The sequence below is a fragment of the Phoxinus phoxinus genome, assembly GCF_949152265.1.
Source record: "Phoxinus phoxinus genome assembly, chromosome: 11".
Classification (NCBI taxonomy): domain Eukaryota; kingdom Metazoa; phylum Chordata; class Actinopteri; order Cypriniformes; family Leuciscidae; genus Phoxinus; species Phoxinus phoxinus.
This window is the reverse complement of record NC_136886.1, coordinates 2,012,961-2,025,460: the sequence shown is the minus strand read 5'-3', so window position 1 is coordinate 2,025,460 and position 12,500 is coordinate 2,012,961. Positions and strand designations below refer to the sequence as shown.

The 12,500-nt window shown below is 35.0% G+C and overlaps 1 protein-coding gene across 1 annotated transcript in view; it reads left to right on the top strand.

Annotated features, from left to right (window-relative positions):
• Positions 1-4,140, top strand: part of snta1 (syntrophin, alpha 1) — a 35,163-nt gene extending 31,023 nt beyond the window's left edge. Inside the window, exons 7-8 of the mRNA XM_079627979.1 lie at positions 1,764-1,951; positions 3,437-4,140. Coding sequence (XP_079484105.1) covers positions 1,764-1,951; positions 3,437-3,529 — 281 coding nt within the window. The 3' untranslated portion in view covers positions 3,530-4,140. The remainder of the gene's footprint in view (positions 1-1,763; positions 1,952-3,436) is intronic.
• Positions 4,141-12,500: the final 8,360 nt, after the last annotated feature.

Genomic DNA, 12,500 nt, shown 5'->3' with positions numbered 1-12,500 from the left:
GATATTTTGTTGTAAACTTTGAAAGTAATGCGTTACTTTACTATTTACTTGAAAAGGTAATCTGATTACGTAACTCAAGTTACTTGTAATGAGTTACACACACACAACACTGCTCACTCACAGACAATACATGAGCAGATGCCAGGTGTGAGTGTGTGTTGGGTTTGTGTGTGTTCATATCGCCCTCTGCTGGTTCAGTGATGTGCTGCACTCCAGTGTGTTTACACCAGACAACCTGTGGAGGGATAATCACAGCTAATGAGATGTGTGTGTATTTCATCAAGAGTCCCTCAAACCTGCATATGGACTTACATTTTGAAGTAATTATTTTATTAAGTTAGGTCCTATAAATACTATCAAAGATTCATGAGATTAAAATCATGAGATTTTAAACTGCACTACTCTGTGTTTATCCCTCCATGAGTTTGCTGACCGCTGGTTTAGACTATCTTGTATTTACATATACCATGTATATATATGTAGCTATATAGTATATGTATATATATATATATATATATATATATATATATATATATATATATATACACAGTGATAGGTAGTATCTGATTCTATGTAATATGGATTAAGTAATCTGATTACAAAAAATGAATATGTTTTATGTTTTTATGTTTTAAAATACTCATACTCAGACTAGTTACTTTTTTGAAAGTAGTCAATAATTTGATCCCTTAACTCATCTTTGATCACCAAAATGACATATTTAAAAGTTTTTTTTCCTTGAAAAATGCCTTAAAATATCTTGAATGTAACTCGACACCCTTGCCTCATTTAGTATGCGCGGTTCTATGAATATGTAAATGAGCCCCGCCTCCACTCACTCACTCACTCACTCAGAGATCCACTGGTTGACGATCACACGTTGATCTGATTGGTTACAAGGTAGTGTGTGACGTCAGAAACACCAGCGATTTCAAACCGTGTTTTTGAGACTGTCTTTGGTTCACTGCAGTTTTAAGCAGAAAATACTCAGCAATGCTGTCCACTTATGAATTTACACATGATTTATCTTAAAGCATATTCATAACACCACATAGACACATAAACAACATTAAAAACATGCTTTTCACCTCAGGGGGACTTGAAATGTACAACCAGAGCACACTGTGCAATGTATCCCACAATGCATTGCAATTCATGTCTACCTTGATTTTTTTTTTTCCAGTCTGCCATAATTAAAAATAAATTGTTGTTTCATATTTGATAACTGGCTCGCACTAAATTAAACATACGCATAATGTGACAAAGTGAAATACTTTAGTTTAATATTTTAGTTGCAATATAATTTTACAGTTAGAGGCGCAGAAATTATAAAAATACTATTTTCATTATTTTTTAATGTTAGATTTACATTTATTCATCTGGCATACGATTTTAACTGACTAACAAATTAGGAATATATTTATGTAATTGTTATAATGTTTGCCAATTTTAGTATTATTTATATACTTTTACAGTGTTTTTTTTGCCTATTTCATTTCATTTTAATTCAAATTTGATTTTCATACATTTTTGTTATGTGTGTCTGTAAACATATTACTATTTAGCTTTAATTTATTTTTATTTAAATTTTGTATTTATTTCCATTTCGTAACTTTTGTGCTTAAACTTATTTCAGAAAATTGGCAAGGCAAAATTTCAAATCTCAGTTCAGTTGAAGTTTTTCTAATCCAATATTAATATGTTTTATTCCACATTTTTGAAAGGTTTGTGAGTTGTGATTAAACCCTGTGTGTCTCCTGTAGCGTGCAGCTGGAACGGGAAGTCGTGTTTGTTGAGCGTTCACATAGACAAAGGCTTCTCGTTGTTCACGGAGGAGGCCGGCGTCAGGAAGAACGTTCTTCTCCAGCAGCCGTTCGAGCGCCTGCGCATGTCCTCCGACGACGGCGTGCGCATGATGTTCCTCGACTTCGGAGGCCCAGAAGCCGAGATCGTGAGACACGCTTTTGCTCTTTTCACCCTGATGGTTTATGAAGCATTACTCCTTCACAGAGCTGCACGAGTCTGGAGAAATTGAGAATCACGATTTCTTTGTTTCGAACAGAGATCACGATTCTCACATGATTCTGAACAGACAACTAAACAAAATAACATGTATTTTTACTAGAGGTTCTGACAAAATGTTAATTGCTGCAGTCTATTTAAAATGTTTAATTACTCTCGATTTTTTTTTTAATGATTTGAGGATTGAGTGAATGATTCAATGACTCACTTCACTTGTTTTATTACTGGATGAATCAGTGTTTTTGAACAAACATCTAGAATGAATGATTCAATGACTCACTCATAAATACTCCACATGTTTCATTACTGGATGAATCAGTATTTTTGAACGAATCTCTTGAATGAATGATTCAATGACTCACTTCACTTGTTTCATTACTGGATGAATCAGTGTTTTTGAACAAACATCTAGAATGAATGATTCAATGACTCGCTCATAAATACGTCACTTGTTTCATTACTGGATGAATCAGTGTTTTTGAACGAATCTCTTGAATGAATGATTCAATGACTCGCTCAGAAATACGTCACTTGTTTCATTACTGGATGAATCAGTGTTTTTGAACGAATCTCTTGAATGAATGATTCAATGACTCGCTCATAAATACTCCACTTGTTTCATTACTGGATGAATCAGTGTTTTTGAACGAATCTCTTGAATGAATGATTCAATGACTCACTTCACTTGTTTCATAACTGGATGAATCAGTGTTTTTGAACGAATCTCTTGAATGAATGATTCAGTGACTCGCTCATAAATACTTCACTTGTTTCATAACTGGATGAATCAGTGTTTTTGAACAAATCTCTTGAATGAATGATTCAATGACTCGCTCATAAATACTTCACTTGTTTCATTACTGGATGAATCAGTGTTTTTGAACGAATCTCTTGAATGAATGATTCAATGACTCGCTCATAAATACTTCACTTGTTTCATTACTGGATGAATCACTTGTTTTGAACGAATCTCTTGAATGAATGATTCAATAACAAATACATTTTTAACAGTCACTTGTCGCCACCTACTGGTGTAACGATATAATCGATACAATCGTTATTTGAAGCAACATGTTACTTTTACTCTATTTTGATGGCTTCCGTAGACATTAGTGTTTATATCTGAACTACAAACAAATGTGTATTTAATAGACGGAGCTGAATCATTTAGGAATGAGATCATGTGGGTGTTTAAATCGAGATTGCAATCTTTTAACGATGAATCGTGCAGCTCAACGACTTCCTATAAGGAAATGTTATTGCTCCGCTTTCTGAGAGATTATTGATGATCTCTAGTGAGATTATTCGGGTCTTTTTCTCTGGAGAAACATCTGAGAAGCTGGAGGCTTCAGCAAAGAGTCAATTTAATTTCTATTTAATTTAACGGCGTTCTTCTCTTTCTCCTGGTTTTCAGCAACTGGACCTTCACTCCTGCCCGAAAACCATCGTCTTCATCATTCACTCTTTCCTGTCAGCCAAGGTCAAGCGACTAGGGCTGCTGGCGTAACGGTGGACCACTGGACATCCAACCAAACCTTCCATCACAGACTGTCACGGACGGCCAAAACATAAAGCCCTTCAGTGATGACTTCTTCATAGCTCTGTCCTTTTTAGTTTTCCTCATTCTATTGGTTTGTATCTCGGCTAAACTTGGTGAATGTTTAAAAACATAATCACATTAATGGTGTATGTTTTAAGAGCGGATATTAAGAGAAGATATTAATCTCTGTTCTAGAAGCTAGTGAGTCTACAGCATCCAGGATTTGAGACGCTTCACAATGTTTTGACATTGACACGTTGCTAAGATAAAGCAATATCATTCAAAATTATGCAATAAGCATATAAATAAACATAAAATAGTCCATTGCAAATCAAATAAATAAATTGAATGATTATAATTATATCAATAAAACTTAAAGGGGTCATGAACTGGCTTTTAAAAAAAAAATATATTGTTGTCTGAGGTCAACTTCGCTTGATTTTTATATTCAGAAACATCAAAATGAATCATTAATCGGGTATTTTCTACCCTGGTTTTGAGCCTAGCTCCTGAAACGCTCGGTTTTTATGGGCCGCCGCATTGAAGACTTGGAAGTAAACGCCCACTGCTATGATTGGATAACAGTTTTGCATATTATAATGAGTTTCATGTAATAGAGCGCATTTAGGCCACGCCCACACCAGGGGGGAAAACACTCCACCCGTCTCCATTGACTGCATTGCGAGAGGCTCCTCCTTATCATTTCTTGCTTCTAACTAAAGACAGAAAAATGCCTAAAAGCTGCTGTGTGACGAGGTGTCCAGCAAACAAGCGGAGAAACCCAGAAATACGTTTTTATAAGCGGTCGACCCCAAAAAACGAGCATTTAAAGACATAAAAGTGGATCAGGCAGTTGAGACAGAGCGATACTCTGAGAACTAACGTACGCCGCTGGAGGAGAACGTCATCGGCGACACAGGATCGCTTATCTTACAGAAATATAATATATAAAACTGACATTTGGATGTTTGACTCACTAGTGACCAAATGTTTAACTCACTGCACACGAAACTGTGTTTATAGTGCATACTGAGTGTCAGGATCCCACAATACCCATTCGTTCCAGCCTGTGTCCACTTTTAGGTCCTTAAACACTCGTATTTGGGGTCGACCGCTTATAAAAACGTATTTCTGGGTTTCTCAGCTTGTTTGCTGGACACCTCGTCGCACAGCAGCTTTTAGCCATTTTTCTGTCTTTAGTTAGAAGCAAGAAATGACAAGGAGGAGGAGCCTCTCGCAATGCAGAGTCAATGGAGACGGGTGGAGTGTTTCCCCCCCCGGTGGGCGTGGCCTTCAGATTATGCCGTGTTACGCTCTCTCTCTATACGTGGATTGGTGGGCGGGGCTAAACAGGCGGTGTTGAAGTGGGCGTTGATCTTCTTCTGCGGAGGCGGGGTTTGATACCCTGTGACGTCATTGAAAAGCCTGTCGTTCGCTGGGCCTGCTGTCAATAAAAGCTTTTATTGGACTGACGAGAAGGTTTTCAGTTCTGAAACTTACAGGATATTCTTGTAGCATGATGACCTCTTATATGTCAAAAGCTCAAGGAAAATTTGATTTCTCAGTTCATCACCCCTTTAAAGGAGTAGTTCACTTTCAAATAAAAATGTCCTGATAATTTACTCTCCCGCACGTCGTCCAAGATGTCCATGTCTTTCTTTCTTCAGTCGAATAGAAATTAAGGTTTTTGAGGAAAACATTACAGGATTTTTCTTCATATAATGGACTTCAATGGCAACCAACGGGTCGAAGGTCAAAAGTGAGTTTCAGTGCAGCTTCAAAGTCTCGACACGATCCCAGCCGAGGAATAAGAGTCTTATCTAGACAAACCAGCGGCCATTTTATAAAAAAAATATAAAAACGATATACTTTTTAACCACAAATGCCCGTCGTGTGCCATCCATCTACGCATTACGTCATCACGTTTTTTATTTGAAAGTGAATTAATCCTTTAAAACTTTTCAGTGTTTAATTATTTATTATAATTTCTCTTGCCTCATCGCCATCTTATATAGATTTGTCCCAAAAGTGATTCTGTACTCAAATTTGCTGCTAGCCTTCCAACGATGCCTTAAAATGTTGTCTACGTAGGCAGCGCACTAGGTTTTGACCAGAACTATAGTATTTCACGGTTTTGTTGATATTCCCGTCGTGCGAGACTGTGAGAAACGCCGCTGGTCATGGAAAAGGCTTTAACGTTTGCCAGCTGAGAGCGGTTTGAGAAATAAAATCTCAAATCTGTGAGAAATGACTAATTTGACTTGCTTCTGATTTTACACATAACCTTTTTAAGATACGTCGTCTTCCAGAATATCTACTATGAATCTATGCATCTGTGAAGAGAGAGAGAGAGAGAGTCAACCTGCCAAACCCTTACTAAAGCTACCGTGGTAATACCATGGTACGGTGAGTGATTCACTGCAAAAAATGCTGTTCTTTCTTAGTATTTTTGTCTTGTTTCCAGTCAAAATATCAAAAAATTCGTAAATCAAGATGCATTTACTAGATGAGTAAAATAACATAAGATATTGTGTCTTGTTTTCTGGGGAAATAAATCAAAATTAAGTGAGTTTTGCTTAAAAAAGGCAAAATTATCTGCCTAGGGGGTAAGAAAAATTATCATAATTTATGATAATTTAGCTTGTTTTATGCAAAAACTCACTTAATCTAGATTTTTTTTCCTCTGAAAACAAGACACAATATCTTATGTCTTTTTACTCATCTAGTAAATGCAGCTTGCAAATGCATATTTAAACTGGAAAAAAAGATAAAAAAACATTTTTTGCAGTGTTCAGATGGTGATACTGTGGTACTTGATGATTATTATATTCATATACCACAGTATTTATATGGTATGTAGATTTTGCGAGGGAAATATGGTTATGCCTCACTCTTTGTTTATTTTACATGCCAAAACTATACAAATAAAACTGAACGGAGATTTGTAATTCAAATTTAAAATTAAACAAACCTTCACTAGATCTGAGAAAGGCTTGTAATTCAGTTTGTGGATTGATTTCATGTTAAATAACTAAGTTACACTGACCTCTAGTGAGCATAATGAGCATTACTAGCAGTCCAGTCCACATGACCTGACCTCTCCGATGTGTTCAGAATAGCATACTGTATATACTGTGCACAATATGTCTATTTTCTGCATGCATACTACATTTACATGTTACTGTACGTACTACAACGTGCAATAATTGCCAAAATGAGCACAGAAAACTCTATACCACAATGCATTGCACTTGACCTTCCATTTCCAATGTGATAAATGCAGTGGATTGTGAATTTTCTTTGAATCATCATTTGATCCGACACACAAAACTGACATTTTTTGCATAATGTTCTCAGAATATTCAAAACATACTTGGTTATGTGAAAGTTTCCCTTAATGTTTCTCATTTTGCAAGACGTTTCTTTTGAATGTTTTGAGCCATCGCAAGAAAAAAATTTTTTTTTGCAAATAGTAATGTTTAAAAACGTTCCATGAATGATGCATGAATAACATTTTTTTTGTTCTAATGTTTTGATAACATTATTATAGACCCACCAGATAACTTTTAATAAACATTCGATTACCGTTTACTGAATGTTTGTTCATAACCTTGGCAGAACGTTCTGAGAACCTCAGATTCTTCTGGGATAAGCAGACGCTACATGCAGAAATAAACATGTTTATTGTTGCACAAAACATGTTTTATGCAGAACAGGTGAACTGGAAAAATGAGAATATGGTGCAAAAGTTAATTTATTTCAGTAATTCAACTTAAAAGGTGAAACTAATATATTATATAGACTCATTACATGCAAAGTGAGATATTTCAAGCCTTTATTTGTTATCATTTTGATGATTATGGCTTACAGCTTATGAAAACCCCAAATTCAAAATTAGAGTGAAAAAGTTTTAATATCTGTAAGCCATAATCAAAATTATAACAAATAAAGGCTTGAAATATCTCACTTTGCATGTAATTAGTCTATATAATATATTAGTTTCACCTTTTAAGGTTGAATTACTGAAATAAATGAACTTTTGCACCATATTCTCATTTTCCGAGTTCACCTGTATATTCTGAACACATGCAATATGTTTTTTCTTTCTTTTAAAGCTTCTTCTAACTGATTTGTGTGAATAATGGCGGTGTTCCTCAAGGATGTCTCCGTGTGTTCACATGTTTAACGTGCTCTTTTTGTCTCATGACACTGTGACGGTGAAATGCACGTTATTTCTGCTCAGAGACGTACTTTTACAAGCGAACTGTCCCAGCTTGCGGAGGTGGAAATATCCTTCATGTGGCCTTTTTTTACACTCTACTAAATTTTAATATATAATTCAAACTAAACTATATTCAACCTATGTTAGCTATCAAAAGGAAAATCATTATATCCTTATTTAAACAGTGCCTTTAAGGGTTGTTTGTATATAAAATTGCAATAAATATAACTGTTGACTTCATCCTCGCTGGAGTTTTCTTGGGTTGTGGGTCATTGCAAGAGAGGCCAGGGAACGTTTTCTCTCTATATGGTCAAAAACATGGATGACACACACACACACACACACACACACACACACACACACACACACACACACACACACACACACACACACACACACACACACACACACACACACACACACACACTATAAATATATATAATGGATTTTTAAAATGTTATTTTTAGCATTTTAAAAGAAAAAACTGACAATAAAATAATATTTTAATTAAAAAATATATATTATTATTTTAATAATAAAAATAAATAGATAACCAAAATATTGTTTTTTTTTGTATTTTAGAGAAAAACTACATATGACAATGAAATATATTTTAATTACAATAAAATAATGAAATGATTATTTTTTATTTAAAAAATAAAGATTAAATAGATGATAAAAATTATTTATTTATAATAAATTATTTTAAATAAAAATAATTTATAATTTTAGCATATTAGAAAAACTACATGTGACAATATAAGATTAATATTTTAATTTCAATAAAATTATTATTATTTTAAATAGAATATTCAAAGGAAAATAAATCATGAAAAAATAATCATGAAAAAATTTATATATAGGTTTTGGCAATTTTAGAACAAAATTACATTTGAAAATGAAAGAATTATATTTTATTTTCAATAAAATAATACAACTGTTATTATTATTTTAACAATAAAATTAAATAAAATTGGATTAAAAAAAAATCAAAATATGGGCTAATAATAAAAAAAAAAAAAGTAAAACTAAAGAGAGTCACATCTATATCATGATTTGAGTCATTCACTTCTGTGTTCAATGACACGTCTAAGGACATTTATTTATTTTTCACATTGAGTCAGATCTGACTCCATGCATGACTCTCCCCCCCAGAGAATAAACATTTTCTACAGAAAATAATTATATCGCAGAACAATTCCGTGAGTGAAATGAAGAGTGCAGGTAGGCTATATTCGGGACAATATTGATGGATAATAATATCACTCTGTTATCAGAGTAATTAATCAAGGTTCGCTCAAAACCAACCAACACAACAAACATAACACACCTTTACCCGGCAACCGTCGGCATGGCAACAGAGATTGGCAGCAGGCCGCTGTGTTTCCATCAGTTAGCTGGAAAAATTGAGATGAGAGACAGAGATGATTAGATAAAAAAATGGAAAGCACTCAGGAGGAAGAGAAGAGAGAAAATTGGTGCATTAAGAACATGCCAGCGCCACGTGTCTGTGAGCTTTATAGAGATGAATCAAATGAATCACCGATTCATTCTGAACGATGCTTCTGTTCTGTTCGTGTGTGAAGTTTTTAAATCGCTGAATTCAAGGTTGACATGAATTGATTTGTAATGAAATATAGATGAATTCTACACAGAGCTCTGTTTAGATTTGTTTATGTGATGTTTCAAGCTTAGTGATTTTTTATTATTATTGCAGAATTATTTATGGTTTATAAAAGTGAACTTCAGTAATACATTTTTCATAATTTATCTTTTTAAGGCCTGCTTATAATGTTTTTCAATATTTTGAGGCAAAATCAATTAAGAAAAGATATAAGATATAGGCTATACTAAGAACATAGTTTGAGACATGTTTATAAATGTAGCTATATAAATTCATAGGCTATGAGTGTCATTTACTTTTAAAAACAGACGTGCACACTTTTCAAGTTAAGTTTGAAATGCTGAATTGAAATTAAATTGTGTTATTAAAAGGCTATTTGTAAGAATTTCCTTGCAATGAGTCGGGACGTTTTTGCCGGGAAAATCAAAAAGATGTGACGCGCGCAGGCGCGCTCCCGAGAGCCTCTCTTCTGTTCACTGACAGAACATTAAATCAACTCAATATTCAGGATAAAGTAGCCGTTATAATCAAACTATCATAACAGTGTAATTTTAACTCTTTCCCAAAAGAAAGAACAGAGAAATAATAATAATAATAATAAAAACGTGTTATTCTAGTTTCATGTTGCCTATTCATTCTTTTAACACTTGAATGTGGGTTGATAAGTTTAATAAAAAGCTAGATTTTGAGAAAAAAGCGTTTTTGTCAAAGACTACATCCAGATAGGATTCAGAATGATGAACAATGGACACTAACATCTGAAACATTAGGTGGAAATATGCTGTTTACTTACTATTATTTATGCGTTATTTTACATTTGCATCTGCTTACATATGATATCGCTTGTTTCTGGTTCTTCTTCGCCTGTGTATTAATCAGGAGGTTCTGTACTCTTTCAGAAGATGTGTAATAGCGCCCCCTACCGTATAACAGTGAAAACACGGAAAGCCGGAAATGTCCATCAATGGCTTTGAAAGAGTTAATTTCCTCAAACATCCACATCTCACCGCTGTCATTTTTGTTGTGTGTTTATTTTGATATTGAGAGGAAAGCGTATTACATATTCATCTAACCGTCGGCTATCTCTCATCAGCGTGGACGGTGTCTGGATGTTCGCTGCAAAGGTAGGCCTATTTAGTAAACTTTTTACTTCTAAGTTGATTGAAGAACAAAAAAAAGGATTTCTGGGCCTTGAATCACATTCAGTCTTCAGTGCAAGACTAGTAGTGTGCGCTAACAAAGTAAATGGTGTTTTGATGTCATGGCGACTTTAATGTGACTTTTTTAAATTGAATAAAAATAAAAATAAATGTATTATGCTTGCAAACCGTACAGAGATAACATTAATGATACACAACTTTGTATACAATATACAAAATATATCAATTTTGGGAAGGGGGAAGATGATTTGCTAAACATGAAAAATAACCAAGGAAACATGAGAAGATAGAAAAAAGACCACGAGGGTAAGATAATATTTTATACCTCAGTTAGATGTAAAACGAAAGTCATTACAAACTGAGGTTGTTTTACTTGCTTTCTTATTTTACCGAGGACGAAATAACGTTAAGGTACATTTCAAATTCTTTAAAAAAACAAATTATCAAATTTGACAAGAAAATAAGACTGTAATTGTTTTCGCCGCTAGGGGTCGCTAACCTCTTACAATAACAAAGCTGTAGGTTGATGACGCATTTAGCTGAATTATGGATCTTGTCGTCATGGTGATGGATCTAATAATGTTTATGGATGAGTGAATACGTTGATGTGTTTATCATGACTGTTGTGAAGCAGGGCGCGAGTGCTAATGAGAGACAGATATCAGCGCCACACGCGAGTCCCGCGGATATAAAGGAATAAGTTCTGTATTAAGACTCACACGGGTCCGTTTATTAGACGACTGAAACTTGTCAGGTAACGCAGCGCTGTCTCACTCGCTCTACACTATCACACTAAACTGCATTTGAGTGTGTTAAAGCTATAATGTTATTCTGTGTTAGTTTGTCTGTATGAGACTAGCAGTAAACTAGATCAACATTAGAATAACATACTGATCATATTCTCACATTTCATCATGTTGAGCTATATAACATTAAATAGTTTTATGTACATTTGCTCACCTGTCTAATATAGCACATGTAAGAGCGGCGTCTCTGTCGAGTCGAAGTTAGTCGTGTACGCTAGCTCGAAAACGCCACGCTGATATTGATCCTCGTTTTTAGTTCTCCTTTTGTCCCAAAGTCTGCTTGCCATGGTCCATAATGTTTGAAAGAAACAACAACAGCGTTAGCGTGCCGCTAAACATTACACTGTTGTCCACGTCTGTCGCCATGGTTACGAATCATGGCAGTACGAGCGGAAACCAGGGATTACGCGGATATTACGTCAGTGACACGCGACAAGGACGAGCCATTATTTAAAATGTTAATTTCTCTGAAATGAAAAATCTTTGGGAACTTTTGGGATATTTTAAGTAGAGGTCGACCGATTCATCGGTTTTGCCGATTAATCGGCACCGATTGTTGACTGGTGGAACTATCGTTATCGGCAAAAATATATACCGATAGTTTTTCCTGGTTGCGTCCATTGCTGGAGCGGCTGAGAAGCGCACGCTGTCATTCATTACACAGTGTAAGAGCTGAGAAGGGTCTGCTGGCACGATGCAGTACAAGAGCGGCCTCTAGAGGTGTAATAAAAACTCGTGCCTCGTGTTGTTTATTTCGACACGTGATTCTGCGTGCTGCACTGAGAGCACATGCTGCGTGGAGAGCGCTGACATCAGATGCGCGTTTAAAGCACCAACAGCTCAAATGTATGTAGCCTATACAGTACATTTTGTCATATCATTATAAAGTGATTAATTTGTTGACTAAATGCTGCATTAGTAGAGAAAGAACAGCACAACAGTAGGCTATGTTTGTTTGCCTTCGAGGCTGAGAGGACGCTAACATTAGTAGTACCTCAAGCAGTTAAAACACTAACATAAACGTAAGTCCGACCCGAATGTTTAATGTCACAATTGTTACCTCTATTTGCATTAGTTCATATCCAGCTGGTCACTTTTATGCATTAAATATGCAGATAAGTTGCAT